The following is a 22,420-nucleotide window of genomic DNA, read 5'->3' on the forward strand; positions in this document are numbered from 1 at the left end:
TCACTGCAGCCTCCGCCTCTCAGGTTCAAGCGATTCTCCTGTCTCAGCTTCCTGAGTAGCTGGGATTACAGGCACACGCCATCACTGCCAGCTAATTTTTGTATTTTTCATAGAGACAGGGTTTCACCATGTTGGCCAGGCTGGTCTTGAACTCCTGACCTCAGGTAATCCACCCACCTCGGCCTCCCAAAGTGCCGGGATTACAGGCGTGAGCCATCGCGCCCGTCTACGTTCAGGTTTTTGTTTCACCATCAGGAAGAAATAGGCACGCAGATATCGAAGAGTGAGTGCAGTAGAATTTACTAAGCGACAAGGAAAGCTCACAGCAAAAAGAGGGGTCCTGAGAGCAGGTTTCTGGTTGCCCCCTTAATATTTAAATACAAGGGCTTTTATATAAAAGCGGATGGGGCTAAGTTCCCTGTTTGTATAAGGCGCGAATTCCTGGTGGCTCCACCCCCATTCCCCCAGTGCATATGCGGGCCCTTAGTCAGCAAGGGCATATTTAGGCCAGGCCCCTGTGCAAGTTCTTTTATTCCAGAGGTTCTCTGGAGACCCTTCCCTTACTGTGTGCCTAAAGCAAGCTGGCTAACTCCTTTTCCTGTGTCCCAGTACCCCTGGTTCCTCAGACTGGAACTTTCTCAGTTGCAGCACCGCTCACTTGTCAAAGCAGGATTGACCTCCGTGGCAGCACCGCTGGTGGGTCCAGCCCGCAGCTTCTCCTAAACAGTTTCGCTAGTTTCTGGGTCCTAGCACTGCTAGTGGTACCATAGCGGCTCTTCATGGGTCGTGGACTTGCAGGATGTGTGCCAACTCCATCCCACGCTGCCTCCCTAGGTTCAGCAGCCGGGCAAAAGGAAGAGACTCCTGCAAAGGAACAACGTCGAGGGTTGGATATTTAGGAGCCACATTTATAGGGGCTTTTCTTTCTTTAAAAAAAAAAAAAACACAACTGGCCATTAGAAGCACGACACTGAGTAATAGATAAGTCCTAATCATAGTCTTTATTTTAAGACATGTTTTCATAACTGGCATATGCACTTATATTTGGTTATCCACTTGTTTATAATAATGCATTAAACCCTAAAAATGACACACTGATTTTCAACAGTTATTTCAGAGATGCATGGTATCCATTTCCTGTTGTTCAGTTTCTGTCCTTCCATCTGCCTTTACATTTCTATTTTTAAAATGTTATTTTTTTCCAAATTCCATCCTGCCGCCTTTCTTTTTTCTTTTCTTTCTTTTTTTTTTTTTTTTTGAGACGGAGTTTTACTCTTGTTGCCCAGGCTGGAGTGCAATGGCGAGATCTCGGCTCACTGCAACCTCCGCCCCACCCCCTCCCCAGGTTCAACCAGTTCTCCTGCCTGGGACTACAGACGCGCGCCACGATGCCCGGCTAGTTTTGTATTTTTAGTAGAGATGGGGTTTATCCATGTTGGTCAGGCTGGTCTCGAACTCCTGACCTGAGGTGATCGGCCCCTCCTCGGCCTCCCGAAGTGCTGGGATTACAGGCGTGAACCACCGCGCCCGGCCCATCCTGCCTTCTTTTTTTTTTTTTTTTTGAGACGGAGTCTTGCTGTTTCCCAGGCTGGAGTGCAGTGGCGTGATCTCGGCTTACTGCAAGCTCCGCCTCCCGGGTTCACGCCATTCTCCTGCCTCAGCCTCCCGAGTAGCTGGGACTACAGGTGCCCACCACCACGCGCTAATTTTTTTTTTTTTTGTATTTTTAGTAGAGACAGGGTTTCACCGTGTTACCCAGGATGGTCTCCATCTCCTGACCTCGTGATCCGTCCGCCTCGGCCTCCCAAAGTGCTGGGATTATAGGCGTGAGCCACTGTGCCTGGCCCCATCTTGCCTTCTAAAACCATCTCGTCAGATTCTCAAATCTTTCTGACCCTGTATGCTATATTTTCTGATATCCTTTTAAATTTTCTTACCTTCTTCTGTTATTTCCTTTTTATGCAATTCTTCTTTATAGAATTGTAGAGTTTAGCAGTTTTCTCATTTTGCTTTTGTTGCACCTGATTTTTAAATGTTCCTTTCCTTTAAGCTCTGTTGAGCTTAAGTGCCTGTGATTTATGAGCCATTTCCAACAATCGGATTCCATGGTGCCCTCAAAGCCCTCATCTCTATGGCTAACATAGGAGATGAAAGCTCAGTTCCCAGAGTACCCAAACACCAGCCACTAGAAGAATCAATGAAGAGAGGGAGAGAAAGAAAAGCAGACTGTTAGACTCAGAATAGGAAGAGAGAATGGTCACATGGGAAGCCTGCTTCATATCCAAATCACAAAAACACTTTCGAATTCCACTTTGACAACTTATTGCCATTTTCTTATACTGATAATTGGTATTTAATTAATCTAACAAGAAGTACAAGGCAAAGACAGTTTTATTCCCACGTTCCATTCAGATTGTAGCACCTAAGCTCCTTTATATTCAAATTCAGAACTGTCACTGTGTGAAAAAAAAAAAAAAGTCTTCATAGCTAGGCCAAATTAATGCCAACACCAAGTTTCTGGGTTTTAGTTTCTGACATCTAAGGTCACAGAAAAGTTTCAAAGTCCAAAGGGTGATTGCTACTGCATGTTTTTTCATCTCTTTCTGAAGGCAACCATTTTTCTGTACATGACACATTGCAGGTTGAAGCTATGAGGATGCATAAATCTTTTTCCTGGGATACCTGCAGGAAGGAATGAGTCTCAGATGCTGCAGGCCCCGAGATGGGTAGAGATTGTGAGAGAATAGCCTCCTTGGGCCAAGTATGCACCGGTGATGTACTTGAGCCTTCAGTGTTGCTAGATCTTGAAGTTTTGCTGAATATTTGGTTTTGCTGGATCCAATCCATGTGGATTTTTGAGGTAGGGGGGACCCACATTGGCAGAATTATGCAACTGCCTGAGAATGCCTGACCTGGAGCTGATACCCTGAAATGCCATGGTTGTCAATTCAAAAAGCACAGGGCTGGGGGTCTCCCTCATGGCCCCCTAAATTTAATTTGCACCTCCACCCTGTAAATGTAAACTTCAGACCATTGAGGGAATATTTATTGACAGTTGTTCTCTGCTCTCAGCAGGGAGGCCAAGCTCAGTTTCAAGAGAATCCCAGGACAGTGGACCACTGTCCCTTCCCACCCTGGTGATATCCATAGCTATTCAAAGGCTCCCTGGAGTTCAGCCTCCAGCTCTGATCTGGGCCCCAGTCCCTTTCATGCCCCTGCCCACCTGTATGTGTTTACAATCCTGACTCCACCAACCTCAAATCTACTTCACAGGTGGAGAATATAGAAGAATGCTTTAATCCTCATGTACAAAGAACTATGAATTCTAAGATCTGAAAGTAGAGTTCCTTAGCACATTGTTGATTATGCAGATAGAATTTTTCCAATTGAAAAACCTTGAAAGCATTCAGAAGATGAAGAACAAAATATGGAAGGATCTCTACTGCAGAGACTTCCAGCTCAAGGCAGGGCACAGTCCCATGAAAGTCCCCAAGAACTGCATGAGGGCTCCCACTGGGGTGCATGGGCTTCTTCCAGGGCATTGTTATAAAGGAGTGGTGCCATGAGTCATGACCAAGACTGGGGTTCCTTTCTTCTCTGGGTTCCAGACTGTCCTAAGCCTTAGTTTTCAGCAATTTCTTGTGGGCAGCCTGGGCTCTGCTCTAGGCATCTATCTGTCCAGCTTCGCAGGTTGGCATCTCCTGGCTGGGTCATGGCCCATTATGTTGTCTATAGGATACACTTATTTTTCTTTTTTCTTTTTTTTTTTGTTTGTAGGCTATTTATTGGGAAGTTGTTTTTTAAAATGCTACTTTCTTTCTTAAATTTTTTTTATTATACTTTTAAGTTCGAGGGTACATGTGCACAATGTGCAGGTTTGTTACATATATATACATGTGCCAAGTTGGTGTGCTGCACCCATTAACTCATCATTTACATTAGGTATTCCTCCTAATGCTATCCCTCATCCCTCCCCCAACCCCATGACAAGCCTGGGTGTGTGAAATTCCCTACCCTGTGTCCAAGTGTTCTCATTGTTCAGTTCCCACCTATGAGTGAGAACATGTGGTGTTTGGTTTTCTGTCCTTGCGATAGTTTGCTCAGAATGATGGTTTCCAGTTTCATCCATGTCCCTACAAAGGACATGAACTCATCCTTTTTTATGGCTGCATAGTATTCCATGGTGTATATGTGCCACATTTCCTTAATCCAGTCTATCATTGATGGACATTTGGGTTGGTTACAAGTCTTTGCTATTGTGAATAGTGCTGCAGTAAACATACATGTGCATGTGTCTTTATAGTAACATGATTTATAATCCTTTGGGTATATACCCCATAATGGGATGGCTGGATCAAATGGTATTTCTAGTTCTAGATCCTTGAGGAATCGCCACACTGTCTTCTGCAATGGTTGAACCAATTTACACTCCCATCAACAGTGTAAGAGTGTTCCTGTTTCTCCCCATCCTTTCCGGCATCTGTTGTTTCCTGACTTTTTAATGATCGTCATTCTAACTGGTGTGAGATGGTATCTCATTGTGGTTTTGATTTGTATTTCTCTGATGGCCAGTGATAATGAGCATTTTTTCATGTGTCTGTTGGCTGCGTAAATGTCTTCTTTTGAGAAGTGTCTGTTCATATCCTTTGCCCACTTTTTGATGGGGTTGTTTGATTTTTTCTTGTAAACTTGTTTAAGTTCTCTGTAGATTCTGGATATTAGCCCTTTGTCAGATGGGTAGATTGCAAAAATTTTCTCCCATTCTGTAGGTTGCCTGTTCACTCTGATGATAGTTTCTTTTGCTGTGCAGAAGCTCTTTAGTTTAATTAGATCCCATTTGTCTATTTTGGCTTTGGTTGCCATTGCTTTTGGTGTTTTAGTCATGAAGTCATTGCCCATACTTATGTCCTGAATGGTATTGCCTAGGTTTTCTTCTAGGGTTTTTATGGTTTTTAGGTCTAATATTTAAGTCTTTAATCTGTCTTGAATTAATTTTTGTATAAGGTGTAAGGAAAGGATCCAGTTTTAGCTTTCTACATATGGCTAGCCAGTTTTCCCAGCACTATTTATTAAATAGGGAATCCTTTCCCCATTTGTTGTTTTTGTCAGGTTTGTCAAAGATCAGATGGTTGTAGATGTGTGGTATTATTTCTGCGGGCCCTGTTCTGTACCATTGGTTTATCTCTCTGTTTTGGTACCAGTACCATGCTGTTTTGGTTACTGTAGCCTTGTAGTATCCTTTGAAGTCAGGTAGCATGATGCCTCCAGCTTTGTTCTTTTTGCTTAGGATTGTCTTTGAAGGGGGCCAGTCCCTCCACACCTGTGGGTATTTCTCGTCAGGTGGGATGAGAGACTGAGAAAAGAAATAAGACACAGAGACAAAGTATAGAGAAAGAACAGTGAGCCCAGGGGACCAGCGCTTAGCATATGGAGGACCCACACCAGCTGTAGTCTCTGAGTTCTCTCGGTATTTATTGATCACTATCTCTACTCTCTTGGTGAGGGGGATGTGGCAGGACTATAGGGTAATAGTGGGGAGAGGGTCAGCAGGAAAACGTGAACAAAGGACTCTGTGTCATAAATAAGTTTAAGGAAAGGTGCTGTGCCTCGATGTGCACGTAGGCCAGATTTATGTTTGACTTTACACAAACATCTCGGTGCAGTAAAGAGTGGTATTGTCGCCAGCATGGCTCACCTCCAGCCATAAGGCGGTTTTCTCCTATCTCAGTAAATAGAATGTACGATCGGGTTTTACACCAAGACATTCCATTCCCAGGGACGAGCAGTAGACAGATGCCTTCCTCTTGTCTCAACTGCGAAGAGGCCTTCCTCTTTCACTAATCCTCCTCAGCACGGACCCTTTATGGGTGTCGGGCTGGGGGATGGTAAGGTCTTTCCCTTCCCATGAGGCCATATCTCAGGCTGTCTCAGTGGGGAGAAACCTTGGACAATACCCAGGCTTTCTTGGGCAGAGATCCCTGCGGCCTTTGACAGTGCATTGTGTCCCTGGGTACTCGAGACTAGAGAAGGGCGATGACGTTTACCAAGCATACTGCCTGCAAACACATTTTTAACAAAGCACATCCTGCACAGCCCTATATCCATTAAACCTTGAGTCAACACAGCAAATGTTTCTGTGAGCACAGGGTTGGGGCTAGGGTTACAGATTAATAGCATCTCAAGGCAGAATAATTTTTCTTAGTACAGAACAAAATGGAGTTTCTTATGTCTTCTTCTTTCTGCATAGACACAGTAACAGCCTGATCTCTCTTTCTTTCTCCCACAGTCTTGGCAATATGGGCTCTTTTTTGGTTCCATATGAACTTTAAAGTAGCTTTTTCCAATTCTGTGAAGAGAGTCATTGGTAGCTTGATGGGGATGGCATTAAATCTATAAATTACCGGCCGGGCGCGGTGGCTCACGCCTGTAATCCCAGCACCTTGGGAGGCCGAGGTGGGCGGATCATGAGGTCAGGAGATCGAGACCATCATGGTTAACACGGTGAAACCCTGTCTCTACTAAACAAAACTACAAAAAAATTAGCCGGGCATTGTGGTGGGCACCTGTAGTCTCAGCTACTCGGGAGGCTGAGGCAGGAGAATGGCATGAACCCGGGAGGCGGAGTTTGCAGTGAGCCGAGATCGAGCCACTGCACTCCAGCCTGGGCGACAAAGGGAGACTCCATCTCACAAAACAAAACAAAACAGAAAAAACATCTATAAATTACCTTGGGCAGTATGCCCATTTTCACGATACTGATTCTTCCTATCGATGAGCATGGAATGTTCTTCCACTTGTTTGTATCCTCTTTTATTTCATTGAGCAGTGGTTTGTAGTTCTCCTTGAAGAGGTCCTTTACATCCCTTTTAAGTTGGATTCCTAGGTATTTTATTTTCTTTGAAGCAATTGTGAATGGGAGTTCACTCATTATTTGGCTCTCTGTTTGTTATTGGTGTATAGGAATGCTTGTGATTTTTGCACATTGATTTTGTATCCTGAGACTTTGCTGAAGTTGCTTATCAGCTTAAGGAGATTTTGGGCTGAGACGATGGGGTTTTCTAGATATACAATCATGTTATCTGCAAACAGGAACAATTTGACTTCCTCTTTTCCTAATTGGATACCCTTTATTTCTTTCTCCTGCCTGATTGCCCTGGCCAGAACTTCCAACACTATGTTGAATAAGGGTGGTGAGAGAGGGTATCCCTGTCTTGTGTCAGTTTCCAAAGGGAATGCTTCCAGTTTTTGCCCATTCAGTATATTGGCTGTGGGTTTGTCATAAATAGCTCTTATTATTTTGGGATAAGTCTCATCAATACCTAGTTAATTGAGAGTTTTTAGCATGAAGGGCTGTTGAATTTTGTCGAAGGTCTTTTCTGCATCTATTGAGATAATCATGTGGTTTTTGTCTTTGGTTCTGTTTATATGATGGATTATGTTTATTGATTTGTGTATGTTGAATGAGCCTTGCACCCTAGAGATGAAGCCAACTTGATCATGGTGGATAAGCTTTTTGATGTGCTGCTGGATTCAGTTTGCCAGTATGTTATTGAGGATTTTTGCGTCGGTGTTCATCAGGGATATTGGTCTAAAATTCTCTTTTTTTGTTGTGTCTCTGCCAGGCTTTGGTATCAGGATGATGCTGTCCTCATAAAATTAGTTAGGGAGGATTCCATCTTTTTCTACTGATTGGAATAATTTCAGAAGGAATGGTACCACCTCCTCTTTGTACCTCTGGTAGAATTCGGCTGTGAATCCGTCTGGTCCTGGACTTTTTTTGGTTGGTAGGCTATTAATTATTGCCTCAATCTCAGAGCCTGTTATTGGTCTATTCAGGGATTCAACTTCTTCCTGGTTTAGTCTTGGGAGGGTGGATGTGTCCAGGAATTTATCCATTTCTTCTACATTTTCTAGTTTATTTGCATAGAGGTGTTTATAGTATTCTCTGATGGTAGTTTCTATTTCCGTGGGATTCGTGGTGATATCCTCGTTTTCATTTTTTATTGCATCTATTTGATTCTTCTCTCTTTTCTTCTTTAGTAGTCTTGCTAGTGATCTATCAATTTTGTTGATCTTTTCAAAAAACCAGCTCCTGGATTCCATTGATTTTTTGAAGGGTTTTTTGTGTCTCTATCTCCTTCAGTTCTGCTCTGATCTTAGTTATTTCTTGCCTTCTGCTAGCTTTTGAATGTGTTTGCTCTTGCTTCTCTAGTTCTTTTAATTGTGATGTTAGGGTGTTAATTTTAGATCTTTCCTGCTTTGTCTTGTGTGCATTTAGTGCTATAAATTTCCCTCTACACACTGCTTTAAATGTGTCCCAGAGATTCTGGTATGTTGTGTCTTTGTTCTCATTGGTTTCAAAGAACATCTTTATTTTTGCCTTCATTTCGTTATGTACCCAGTAGTCATTCAGGAGGAGGTTATTCAATTTCCCTGTAGTTTTGTGATTTTGAGTGAGTTTCTTAATCCTGAGTTCTAATTTGATTGCACTGGGGTCTGAGAGACAGTTTGTTATAATTTCTGTTCTTTTACATTTGCTGAGGAGTGCTTTACTTCCAATTATGTGGTCAATTTTGGAATAAGTGCGAGGTGGTGCTGAGAAGAATGTATATTCTGTTGATTTGGGGTGTAGAGTTCTGTAGATGTCTATTAGGTCCGCTTGGTGCAGAGCTGAGTTCAAGTCCTGCATATCCTTGTTAACTTTCTGTCTTGTTGATCTGTTTAATTTTGACAGTGGAGTGTTAAAGTCTCCCATTATTACTGTGTGGGAGTCTAAGTCTCTTTGTAGGTCTCTAAGGACTTGCTTTATGAATCTGGGTCCTCCTGTATTGGGTTCCTATATATTTAGGATAGTTAGCTCTTCGTGTTGAATTGATCCCTTTACCATTATGTAATGGCCTTCTTCTTCTCTTTTGTCTCTTTTGATCTTTGTTGGTTTAAAGTCTGTTTTATCAGAGAGTAGGTTTGCAACCCCTGCTTTTTTTGTTTTCCATTTGCTTGGTAGATCTTCCTCCATCCCTTTGTTTTGAGCCTATGTGTGTCTCTGCAGGTGAGATGGGTCTCCTGAATACAGCACACTGATGTGTCTTGACTCTTTATCCAATTTGCCAGTCTGTGTCTTTTAATTGGGGCATTTAGCCCATTTGCATTTAAGGTTAGTATTTGAACTTGATCCTGTCATTGTGATGTTAGCTGGTTATTTTGCTTGTTAGCTGATGCAGTTTCTTCCTAGCACCAATGGTCTTTACAATTTGGCATGTTTTGCAGTGGCTGGTACCAGTTGTTTAGTGCTTCCTTCAGGAGCTCTTGTAAGGCAGGCCTGGTGGTGACAAAATCTCTCAGCATTTGCTTGTCTGTAAAGGATTTTATTTCTCCTTCACTTATGAAGCTTAGTTTGGCTGGATATGAAATTCTGGGTTGAAAATTCTTTAATTCTTAAATTCTTTAAGAATGTTGAATATTGGCCCCCCCCACTCTCTTCTGGCTTGTAGAGTTTCTGCTGAGAGATCCACTGTTAGTCTGATGGGCTTCCCTTTGTTGGTAACCTGACCTCTCTTTGGCTGCCCTTAACATTTTTTCCTTCATTTCAACTTTTGTAAATCTGATAATTATGTGTCTCGGGGTTGCTCTTCTCGAGGAGTATCTTTGTGGCATTCTCTGTGTTTCCTAAATTTGAATGTTGGCCTGCCTTGCTAGGTTGGGGAAGTTCTCCTGGATAATATCCTGAAGAGTGTTTTCTAACTTGGTTCCATTCTCCCTGTCACTTTCAGGTACACCAATCAAATGTAGATTTGGTCGTTTCACATAGTCCCATATTTCTTGGAGGCTTTGTTCATTTCTTTTTATTCTTTTTTCTCTAAACTTCTCACTTCATTTCATTTATTTGATCTTCAATCACTGATACCCTTTCTTCCACTTGATCAAATCGGCTACTGAAGCTTGTGCATGCATCACATAGTACTTGTGCCATGGTTTTCAGCTCCATCAGGTCATTTAAGGTCTTCTCTATGCTGTTTATTCTAGTTAGCCATTCGTCTAATCTTTTTTCAAGGTTTTTAGCTTCTTTGCGATGGGTTTGAACATCCTCCTTTAGCTCGGAGAATTTTGTTATTACCGATCTTCTGAAGCCTACTTCTGTCAATTCGTCAAAGTCATTCTCTGTCCAGCTTTGTTCAGTTGCTGGCGAGGAGCTGTGATTCTTAGGAGGAGAAGAAATGCTCTGATTTTTAGAATTTTCAGCTTTTCTGCTCTGGTTTCTCCCCATCTTTGTGGTTTTATCTAACTTTGGTCTTTGATGATGGTGACCTACAGATGGGGTTTGGTGTGGATGTCCTTTTTGTTGGTGTTGATACTATTCCTTTCTGTTTGTTAGTTTTCCTTTTAACAGTCAGTAACCTCAGCTGCAGGTCTGTTGGAGTTTGCTGGAGGTCCACTCCAGACCTTATTTGCCTGGGTATCACCAGTGGAGGCTGCAGAACAGCAAATATTGCAGAATAGCAAATGTTGCTGCCTGATCCTTCCTCTGGAAGCTTCGTCTCAGAGGGGCACCCAGCTGTATGAGGTGTCAGTCGGCCCCTACTGGGCTGTGTCTCACAGTTAGGCTACTTGGGGGCCAGGGACCCACTTAAGGAGGCAGTCTGTCCGTTCTCAGATCTCAAACTCCGTGCTGGGAGAACCACTGCTCTCTTCAAAGCTCAGATGGAAATGCAGAAGTCACCCGTCTTCTGTGTTGCTTACACTGGGAGCTTTAGACTGGAGCTGTTCCTATTCAGCCATCTTCGAATGATCTCAGCATACACTTATTTTTCAAGTGAGTATAGCTCTTCTGTGGTTTCAGCCATTGGCCCCAGAGTGTGGGTCTCAACAACATTTTTGTCCCCTTTAAACTTCAGAAATGACTCTAGCCTATGTAAGCCCAGCATGGCAGCCTGAATGCACTGCACTTCATATGTGCACAGAACTGGGGACATTGGCAGTGGTGGCTCAGTGCAGTGAAGTTGTCCTGTGCCCAATCCTAGCTTACTTTAGGCTTAAGCCAGGTGGCATGTGGGGCTCTGGACATGCTGCCTTCAAGACAGCTCTTCCAAAGATGATGAATGGGGCTCCATATTTTAGCCTCCAGATCAGGCCAAGCTATGTGGCTTGTCTAGGAAAGAGAGTATATGATTCTGTCCAGTACAGACTGTGCTTTTATAGTATGTTCTGTCATATACAGAATGGCAGACACCAAAATCCAAATAGTTGGGAGATGATCACTAATTTGTCTGGAAAAATTTCTTCAGGACCTGGTAGGATTAAGGTGAAAACTGTAGGCACAATTGAAAGTCAGCAGGGTTGTTATGATTGAATCAGACAAGAAAGAAGAAGTGAGGGAAATTCCATGGGAGGGTAGAGTCCAGTTACTAACAGTGTCTATTGTAGGAGAGAAGAAGTTAATAGTTTTTTGTCACCCATTGCCAGGGTTATGGCTTGCAATCTTACAACAAAACACAGATTAACGAGAGAAAACCATTAAAAAATTATTTAACAAAGTTTTCCATGACAAGGGAGCCCTCAGAAATGAGGACCAAAGACCCAATGAAAAGTATGTATTTTTAGGCTTGGATTCTATGGACAAGTCATGTAGAAGTATGATTGGACAATAAGTGTATTATCTAGTGCTAATAAATGGACACTGGGGAACCCAGAAATGGCTCTCTGCTCAGATTCTTTTGGCTTCTGGGTAAGGAAGTACTCCTCTGGAATAAGGGCTTTATGCCCTACTTTCAGGAGAGGTAGGTCAGAGCATTCCTTTATAGCCAGCTGCTACACAGAAAGGCATAGTGGTTGTGGTAATACTGACCTTCTTGCTTCTGTGGTTTTCTCAATTGCCAAGGTACCATGAAACCTCCTTATAAAGTTTCTCAGTTCAGGAACTGGGTCGCTGTATTATCTAGTCATTATACCAGTTTCTCACTCCTGAGAATAGGGCAGTCCAGTTAAACAGTTAACAGGACTGTCTCAAGTCAGGTGGTGGGACTGCAGAATGGCATCCACCAAAGTTAGGCCTAAGCAATCATTCATTTAATAAGAGATATTTCCAGCTGGGTGTGGTGGCTCATGCCTGTAATCCCAGCACTTTGGGAGGCCGAGGCGGGTGGATCACCTAGGGAGTTTGAGACCAGCCTGACCAACATGGAGAAACCCTGTCTCTACTAAAAATACAAAATTAGCCAGGCGTGGTGGCACATTCCTATAATTGCAGCTACTCAGGAGGCTGAGGCAGGAGAATCACTTGAATCCGGAAGGTGGAGGTTGCAATGAGCCGAGATTGTAGTATTGCACTCCAGCCTGGGCAACAAGAGCAAAACTCTGTCTCAAAAAAAAAAAAAAAAAAATTTCATTGAAACGAGAAAAACAAAGGTTAATGTTTGGAACTGACTATAAACTCAGTTTTTTTAGTCCAGAGGGCAGCCAGTCAGAAATTTTTAGATGTTGAGCTTGAAGTATCTTCAGTTTGAATGGGGGCAGGCAGTGGCAATCTGACAGAATTTCCTGGTTTGCAGTTTGCATGAGGTGTTCTGGTGAAATTTCTGAGTAGTCCACGTATGAGTGGTGGTATTTCTCTGCAGTCTCTATTAACCCATCCAGCTTCAGCTGACAAGACTTCAGGAAAACTGTAGTTTAATTTCAGCAGTTCAAGGCAGAAGGGTAGAAGAAAAATCAGAAATATTAGTTTTAAGAGCCATAGCTAGATTTTTTTTTTTTTTAGGTTAAGTCTTGCTCTGTCACCCAGGCTGGAGTACAGTGTCACCATCTCCACTCACTGCAACATTCACCTCTGTGTTCAAGCAATTCTCCTGCCCCTGCCTCCCGAGTAGCTAGAATTACAGGCGCGCACCACCACACCCAGCTAATTTTTGTATTTTTTGTAGAGATGGGTTTTCACCATGTTGGCCAGGCTGGCCTCGAACTCCTAGCCTCAAGTGATCCACCTGCCTCAATCTACCAAAGTGCTGGGATTACAGGCATGAGCCAATGCATCCAGCCTTTTTTTTCTTTTTGAGATGGGGTCCTTGCTTTGTAATTGAGGCTGGAGTGCAGTGGCACAAACAAGGCTTACTGCAGCCTCAACCTCCTTGGCTCAAGCAATCTTTCCACCTACTTTCCAAGTAGCTGCAACCACAAGCACATGCCTCCATGCCCAGCAAATTTTTGAACTTTTTGTAGAGACGGTGTTTCACCTTTTGCCCAGGCTGGTCTCGAACTCCTGGGCTTCAGCAATCCTTCCACCTCGACCTCTCAAAGTGCTGGGATTGCAGGTGTGAGCTCTGACACGCAGCCCATTGCCAGATATTACAGGAAACAAAAAATTCAAGATCCAGTCTAGATTTCAGGTAGGTGACAAAACCTGAAAAACAATGAGCTGGAGTCTAATAACAGGTGCACTATAGTTTTTTTCTCTGAAATTTTTTTCTCTATACTTACTCCCTTTTTATCAAACATTATCAAAGTATTAGTAAGAGTAATTTGTTTGCAAAATAAATTTAGTGTCTTTAAAATTGGCCTAATATTTACACAAGTGCAGCAGGAATAGTGTTTTACCACATAGGCTGTCTTTAAGTTGGCTTTTCTGGATCTCTTAATAAGGAATCTCAAATTAGACTTTGAAAAGCCTCTCAAGGCTAGGAAACCATACCAGGATCTTGCTATCACACTTTGCCTGGAATACCTATAGATTTCAGTGAATTCTTCCCTTGTCAAGGTCCTCCAAATATCCTGATGTTCCTTGGCCTGCCAGGAAGTGACATTTCTTACTCACCTGTAAGGCCAGGAACCCTTTTAAACCAGACCAGTTTCTCAAGTCTGAGTGTGTTGTTTCTGTTCCTAAAAACCACAAAAGAAACAAAACAGTGATATTACATTCAACATGGTAACAACTCTGAATCTTTGTTCTAACAGTGGAAATATAATCTTTCTAGGGATTAAGCCCGGTCTCCAGAATGTACCGAAGGCCATAGGAAAATAAGATCCAGATGTTTTTTAACAGCACCTCCAAGGATGAGCTGAGGGTTTCTCAGTATAGGGGAAACTGTCACAAGGTATACCCTCTTTCCTTTTGAAGCAGTAAAAGAAGTTCTCATTCTTCCCCATTCTTTGTTCAAAGCATATGAGATATGACCCAGCTTTATAGTTGTCATGCTACCTTATATGCATGTAAATCTGTTAAGGCTAATTCAATACTAGTGTTCTCCCTCTCTTCTGTTGGGTACACAGGGGTCTTTTTGTTGTCAGGATTGTTTTATTTCTCCCACAGTGGATATATTCTTCCCCTTTGTTTCATCCTAAGTGGATTATTCTTAGAAGCTGTCATAGACAGGGCTTCCCAGAAGATAGTTCCATGTGATCAGGCAAACTGTTGTGTTCAGGGTAGGTTCAGTTAATAGAACCCAGTGTTCATAAAAGTAGTGGGGGATTCTTTTTAAGAAAAAGAATAAAAATTTTGAGTACAAAATTACAGACCTGTTCAAATGGATCCTAAAAGGTAAGCTTCCTTAGCTGCATGGTAAATTCGCCTCTGACCCTGCGTGATACCCAGTATGGGCCAATGAGGTAGTATTGCGGGAAACTGAGGACCAGAGAGACTGATATGGAGAACAGGAGGATTGTTTATTTTAGGTACGCACTGGCTCAGTGGATTTGCATCCAAAAAGCTGAGCCTAGAACAAAGACAGAGTGGGGTTTTTATAAGCTGGCTTACAAAAGTAAAACAAAAGCAGCTAATCATATGATAGGTCACATAATCTATAGCATAGCATAACTTGTGGCCTTGCATAGCTGGTGGTCTTGTGCCTGTATTGAAAGAAAAACAAGAACTGGCTAAATACAGACATTTATAAAACATAATCTTGCTTAAGAAGCCTGGAAGAGGAGTAACGGTAAAAGAATTTGTCTTTCTCTCTCTTTTTTTTTTTTCATTCAACCTTGCTCTGCGGCAGGGGTGGGTGTCTGGAGTCCATTCCTTTGGCCTTGGCTTTCTAGACAGGGGTCCTTGAAGTGAGCTTGCTAGGCAGAAGAAAACTTGTTCTTTTCTTTTTAATCCTTGCCCTGCCTGTTACCTTTCTTGGAGTGAATGAATGCATATTTATTTTTAAATTTTTTGCCTCAGTAGCACACCATTGAATTGTCTCTTACTCCTTCCTATTCCAATTACCCTGTCTTTTAACTCCCACTTTCTTAAAAAAACCACTTTTGAATTAAAAAGTGTCACATAAGTTTTCACTTTAGCTAATGCTTCCTGTGGAAGCCAGGCCAATAAAATATTCCTCTCTGTTTACCTTATATGCTTTGACTTTTTTCTTCTGCGGACTGAATCCTACATAATTCAATCTGTATTGAAAATATTATGAGGATGCCTACAAAAATAGAATGATTCAGGTCACTATTGACCTTTGAATGGCCCCGAATGAGACATGATGCCAGTATTTAATAAGTCTGCCTGAGCAGGGCAGAAAAATTAAAAGGCCCTTTTAAGTATCAAGCAAGTATGAATATTTGTATGCCCATTTTGTATATCACTCTTGTCAATCCCCCAATTTTTTGGTTAGCCAAGAGCGCTCATGATCACAGGTGTTAAAAATTATAATGTATTAGCATACTGAATCCAGCAATATATGTTTTTAAAAATACATCATGATCTAGTGGGATTTATTCCATGAACTCAATATTGGTTTAGCACTTGAAAATCAGTTAATATTAGTCAACACATTAACATTAAAAAGGAAGTAAACCATGTGATAATATCAGTAGACGCAGAAAATCTTTTAAGAATTTAACCCCTTGTCATTATTAAAATAAAACATATCTTAACAAATTAGAAAAAGTGGATTCCCTTATTTATTTAAAGCTATATCTATAAGAGACATACACAGTTAATATTCTATCTTGAAAGAAATAAAAATGTTTAACCCCAAAATATATTTATTTGACGTATTTTCAGATGGCTGTCAGAGAACCAGCAAAATAAGTAGCCCTGCAATGCTGTGGTTTGCGGGAAAAATCTGCATCTGTAGAAAATCTGCATTGATTCATACAGGCCTTCTCTTGTCTGGATCTAGGAAGGATTAACAGAGCCTGAAACCTTAAAAATTTTCTCTCTCCTATAACCTGTTTTGCCATGATGCACTTTTTTCTGTAACCTCAAGATGGTATATAACCTCCTGCACCTCACTGAGGGGCTGGGCAATCATACATTTTATATGTGTTTTCTTCTGTTAATCTACCTCTGTGAGTTGATTTTAGAGCAAACTTTCAGAGTGCTAAGAGAAAGATTTCCCTTGGCCCCTGAAGATTTGGTGCTGTGAGCAGGAACCCAAAGTTTGGCTCTTTTGGAAGCCCACAGTTGAGGGAAACCAGGAGCTGATCAGCCAGCATAAGGATAAAGAATTTTTACCAGCCAGGTTCCAGGCCCCACTCTGTGGAATGTGGTGAAGTAGACAGTAAATATCACTCTGTATTTTTCCTGTCCAAAATATTGACTGATGGGAGAAAAGGATTTGTGTGACTACTGCTGGTGTATCAACTCTGGTGTACTTTTTGGTACTTTGTAGTATGAATCATGTTGTTTCATCCCCTTTCCTCCCAGAATAGTCTTTTCTTTGTCTTTATCTTTCTGTGTTGTTCTGTCATAAAGAGGAGTAAGGAGTACAGCAGTACAGTACAGATGAAGGTTTTCTCTCATCTTGTTTTTTTTAAATTTAATTTCTTTTTTTTTAGACAGAGTCTTGCACTGTCGCCCAGGGTGGGGTGCAGTGGCATGATCTGGGCTCACTGCAACCTCTGCCTCCTGGGTTGAAACAATTCTCGTGCCTCAACCTCTGTGTAGCTGGGATTATAGGCATGCACCACTACACCCAGCTAATTTTTATATTTTTAGTAGAGACTGGGTTTCACCATGCTGGCCAGGCCTCAAACTCCTGGCTTCAAGTGAGCTGCCCACTTCAGCCTCCCAACGTGCTGGGATTACAGGCGTGAGCCACCAGTTCCCAGCCCTATTTTGTTTTTGTTTTAGAGACAGGGTCTTACTCTTTCACCCAGGCTGAAATGCAGTGGCATGATTATAGTTCTCTGTAACTTCAAACTTCTGGACTCAAGCCATCCTCCTGCCTTAGCCTCCCTAGTAACCAGGACTATAGGCTCATGCCACCATACCCAGCTAATTTTTAAAAAATACTTTTGTAGAGATGGGACTCCCTATGTGCCCAGCCTGCTTATGAACTCCTGGCCTCCCGAAGCACTAGGATTACAGGTGTAAGCTACCATGCTAGGCCCGAACTAATCAATATGCCAGAGGTATATTGGTATATTGGTATATTGAGGTGGTGTATTCTGGTGTCCAACAGTCATATTTTGAGAGAGTGTGTCCAGAATAATCAACTCAGAACGTAGGTTACTATCTTGAACTGGAGTGTTAGGGAGAAGGGACACAGTAAAATCACACACACACAAACACACTACATTAGAAGATGAGCCTTAAATTTGCACCAATAATTGATTTCTTAACTCCAAATGCTAAAATTACATTTATCTATTCAGCCACAGACAGAGCTATATACACTCCAACTTCCCTGAGTGAGGCTGTGCATCTACAAAATGGAGAGAACTGAGAAGCAAGCCCAGCACAAAGCATGTGCTCACCACATTTTTTGGTTGAGAATGAAACAAGATAAAGCACAAAATATAGTTTGCATGGTGTCTGTCACAAATAATGATTTTCATGCCACAAACCACACAATATGTGAGGAGAACTAAAAGGAGAGGCAGGAAGCTGAAAGTGTTTATGAGAAATTGCACCTTACAGATACTGGAGGAGTGGGGAAGATGATTTTCCCACTTACCCAACCATTTCAGTGTATTGAGCTACACTGTGAAAAAAACAAATGCAATAAAAAAAAAATAGGTTTCAAAAAATTACAACTCGGCTTGGCATGGTGGCTCATGCCTGTAATCCTGGCACTTTGGGAGGCCGAGGTGGGTGGATCACATGAGACCAGGAGTTCGAGGCTAGCCTGGCCAACATGGTGAAACCCTGTTTCTTCTAAATATACAAAAATTACCCGGGTGTTGTGGCAGGAGCCAGTGGTCCCAGCTACTCTGGAGGCTGAGGCACAAGAATGGCTTGAACCTGGGAAGCAGAGGTTACAGTGAACTTAGATCGTGCCACTGCATTCCAGCCTGGGCGACAGAGCAAGATTCTGTCTCAAAAATAAACAAACAAGTGAACAAAATAAAAATAATTTAAAAAATAAAAAATCACAACTCTAATCTCTCTGCTATTTTCAAGACATAAACAAACTAAAAAATGGCACTAAAGATTGAAAATAAAGGAGTGGATACCTGAATTTAATCAATTCTAGGGTAAATTTTTTTCTCATTTATTTTTTTATCTTTTTTTTTTTTTGAGATGGAGTCTCTCTCTGTCGCCCAGGCTGGAGTGCAGTGGCGCGATCTCGGCTCACTGCAAGCTCCGCCTCCCGCGTTCACGCCATTCTCCTGCCTCAGCCTCTCCGAGTAGCTGGGACTACAGGCGCCCGCCACCACGCCCGGCTAATTTTTTGTATTTTTTTTAGTAGAGACGGGGTTTCACCGTGGTCTTGATTTCCTGACCTCATGATCCACCCGCCTCCGCCTCCCAAAGTGCTGGGATTACAGGCATGAGCCACCGCGCCCGGCCTTCTCATTTAGTATCTCTGAAATATGTACATATTTTTAAGTGGGTGGCCTCTTACCATTGGGACACGGTATAATTTGCAGCATTTTCCTCTGTTAATGGTATATGTAATAATGTCTCAGGTGACCCCTTCTTACAGAGGTTGTAATCCCAGCTATATTATTTTTTATTTTATTTTCTGAGACAACGTCTCCCTCTGTCACCCAGACTGAACTGCAGTGGTGCAGTCCCAGATCATCATTCACTGCAGCCTGGATCTCTAGGGCTCCAGAGATCCTCCCACTTCAGCTTCCCGAGTAGATGGGACTACAGGCACTCAAGACCAAATCCGACTAATTTTTCAATTTTTTTTTTTTTTGGTAGAGGCAGGATCTCACTTTGTGCTTAGGGTGGTTTTGAACTTCTGGGCTAAAGAGATCCTCCTGACTCAGCCTCCCAAAGTACTGGGATTACAGGAGGGAGCTACTGCTCTGGGTCAGCTTTTCTGCTAAAATGCTTTGCTGAGGTGGAAATGAGGAGGGTGAAGCAGTGGGCGGGCATTTGTTTAAAAAGGCTCTACCTAGGCTGTTCCATCTGGTGAAGTGCTTGTAACTTTTAAGGTGGAAACGATGCCATTTTTCCTTTATTCTCCCGTCTGTAAGACCAGAAGGCAATTGGAGGATACTCAAATACCAGGGAGAAACCAGGTAGCAGAAGTAGTAGTATAGTGGGAGGGGAAGCTCAAAGCAAACGCCTGGGGAGTGAGAATTGCGACCCCAAATTGGGTCTCCTGACTTGTCAAGGCCCATCTCTGGGCTCCTCTGCACCTGTCCTCTGCCCAGGTTCATCCAGAAAAGGGTGGAATTGGTTGCATGGTGTTTTCAGGATGCGATTGGGAGATGATGCGTTCGCGTGGGAACGCTCCTGGTAGGGTCTTTAAGTCTCTTGGGGGGATTACATCTGGATGTATAATTTTTTTGGGGGAAATGTGAAAACTTATGGGAAAAATATGTTTTTCTTCCAAGCAGTGGCAGTTCCTTATTTCCTATGAGGAAGGAGTTTATAGCCCCACTCTTGACTGAAAAGTGTGAGAGAGAATTCAAGCGCTTGAAAATTCACCTGTTTTGCATTTCTAGAAAGACAGAGAAAGCGTCAGTGATCCATTTCACAGATCAAGGGTATAGGAAAGTGGATGGCACTTTGAGATGTTCATTAGGTTTGGAGAGGGAGCAGACGTCTGCCATCAATCCCACCTCTTGTGCTGGAGTCTTGCAGTTCATTTTTCTGTCCTGCCCTCTTCCAACTCCTATGCCCAATATCAAGGACATATGACAGAGCTAACCATCAGAATCAACGAGCGGTTCCCACAGAGTTCCGTCCCGCAGGAGAGGTACCGGGACAGGCCGGGGAGACCTGAAGCTGCGGTCAGAAAACGCTGTGCCTTAAACGCTCCTAGGGAACCTTAGCCCGAGACTTTCAAGTTTCAAGGGCAAGCCCTTGTCGGCTCCTCCTGTAGGATCCTGTGGGCTCTGGACCGGGAGGAGAGCCTGGGAGCGAGGGGTGGCCTGGAAAAGCCAAATCACGGAGGTTAGATGGCTGTTTCCGGCATGGGAAGCTGTTGGCAACCAGAATGGTTTATACTTTGTTCCTGGGACCAACAGGATCTGCTTGGTTCTCGGCGCATAAGCCGACTACTCTACACCTGCGCAATGCACTGGGTGGAATGCAAGAACAATACAGACTTCCTGCGGGCCTCGGTGGCCCACGCCTGTGATCCCAGCACTTTGGGAGGCCCAGGCGGGCGAATCGCTTGAGCTCAGGAGTTCGAGACCAGCCTGGGCAACATAGCGAGACCCCCGTCACAAATACACATATAATATATAATATATCATATATGATATATATATCATATATAAAATGATATATATGATCATATATAATATATATCATATATAAAATGATATATATGATATATATGATCATGTATAATATGATATATATGATCATATATAATATGATATATATGATCATGTATAATATGATATATATGATCATATATAATATGATATATATGACATATATGATCATATATAATATGATATTTATGATATATATGATCATATATAATATGATATATCATATATAATATATCATATATGACACATCATATATAATAGTTTATTATATTATATAATAAACTATATTATAATGTTTATTATATAATATTTTATATTACATACACAATATGTTATATATTATATAATACATGATATAATTTATATATTATATATCATATATTATATATAACATGATGTCATGTATGACATATTATATGTAATATATAATACGTGATATATTATATAGTATATGATATATAAATTATATATTATATAATATATGCATTATCATATATTATATAATTATATTATATATTATATGTTATATACAATATGTAATATATAATATATATAATATATATATATAAATTAGACGGGGGTGGTAGCACTCACCTGTGGTCTCAGCTACTCTAGAGGCTGGGGCGGGAGGATCGCTGGATCCCAGGAAGTCGAGGCTGCGCTGAGCCAAGATGACACCACTGCACCAGCCTAGGCGACAGAGGAAAAAAGAAAAGAAAAAGACAGCAGACTTCCCTAAGCCCGTGGGGGACAGAGTGGGTAGAGCCGGTAGCACTTTGGTGGCACCGAGTGCGCAGTTGGTGGGTCGCTGCACCGTTCCTTTCCCAGCGCCGGCGGTTTCTCACTGGCAACGCCACGCCTTTGTCAGCGTTATCCGATGCTCTCTGGAGGCAACCTTCTTTCCGCCAAAAGTTGTCTTTTGCAACTGCACAGGCATTTGCTACAGGCAGGTGATCGCTGGGTCCCAGCGCCGCTGGTTTCACAACTTCGCGGGTGCCCCCCACCATCCCCAGCCCGCAGCATCATCGGTGAAGGGAGCCTGCGGTTTCTCCGCCGCGCCTTCGCCCGTTGCGTCCTGCGAAGCCAGTGGAATCGGTGGTCACAAGGTTGGTTTCACCAAGTCCGGCGTTTCTTGGCACCGGCACCGCTCTGCGCTTTTGCTGGCCCAGGCCGGTCTCAGCACCGTTAGGTGCTCTCTAAAGGCTACTGTCTGTCGTGGGTAGCAAAGCTGCTATGGGACGACAGTTTTTTAGAAGTTTCTAGTCCAGCCCATCTGGCGGTTTCTGGATCGCAGAACCACTGGTTGCGCGGAGCTGGATGTATTTCTGTGGCCGCGCATGTTTCTCTGTCGTATCCCCCACGGCTGTCTTCCAAATCGCGGTGTTTCTCTGGCCCCACCGCCACGTGGGCAACTTCTTCAGTGTCTGCGGGGTTCGCTCCACTGAGTTGCTGGTTTTGATCCGCGCTTTCTCCCAGAGAGCAGACCAGACACTTTTCTGTTGGTGTCAACTGGTAGTTGTGCTGTGCACAGTTTCCTCGTCTCGGTGCCGGGCTTTCTCCATCCGAGGCCCTCTCGTGCCAGCGTCGCGGTCGCAGCACCCGGCGTTTCCGTTGGCTCTTTCGCCGTCACAGCACTTGTTGCACGGAGTTTCTCGGCAGCCAGACTTCTCTTTGTTTCTCAGAGTCGACGGTTTTTTGGTGACAGCACCGTTGGTCGTGCCAAAACAAATGTTGTCCTTGACAACCCCGCCGGCTGCATTCCCTTTCAGGCTCCTGGCACCGCCATTTCGCCGAGCCGTGGTCTCTTGTTCACAGC

The 22,420-nt window shown here is 42.9% G+C and overlaps 1 protein-coding gene across 8 annotated transcripts; it reads right to left on the reverse strand.

Moving 5' to 3' along the window:
• Positions 1-264: 264 nt before the first annotated feature.
• Positions 265-22,004, reverse strand: LOC129464707 (uncharacterized). 8 transcript variants are annotated; one of them, XM_063619878.1, is made up of 5 exons: positions 21,419-22,004; positions 21,199-21,294; positions 13,802-13,866; positions 13,145-13,289; positions 11,507-12,645 (listed from the first exon to the last, which is right to left on the reverse strand). In XM_063619878.1, the coding sequence occupies exons 1-4, from the start codon at positions 21,609-21,611 to the stop codon at positions 13,257-13,259; spliced, it is 387 nt and encodes a 128-aa protein (XP_063475948.1). In that variant the 5' UTR covers positions 21,612-22,004; the 3' UTR covers positions 11,507-12,645; positions 13,145-13,256. The 8 variants fall into 8 exon arrangements, 7 of the variants coding, with proteins under 7 accessions (XP_063475948.1, XP_063475947.1, XP_063475950.1 ...); XM_063619877.1 differs by having other exon boundaries at positions 13,145-13,310; XM_063619880.1 differs by having other exon boundaries at positions 11,507-12,656; positions 13,224-13,390.
• Positions 22,005-22,420: the final 416 nt, after the last annotated feature.

Source organism: Symphalangus syndactylus, chromosome 16, assembly GCF_028878055.3.
Source record: "Symphalangus syndactylus isolate Jambi chromosome 16, NHGRI_mSymSyn1-v2.1_pri, whole genome shotgun sequence".
NCBI classification, from domain to species: Eukaryota; Metazoa; Chordata; class Mammalia; order Primates; family Hylobatidae; genus Symphalangus; species Symphalangus syndactylus.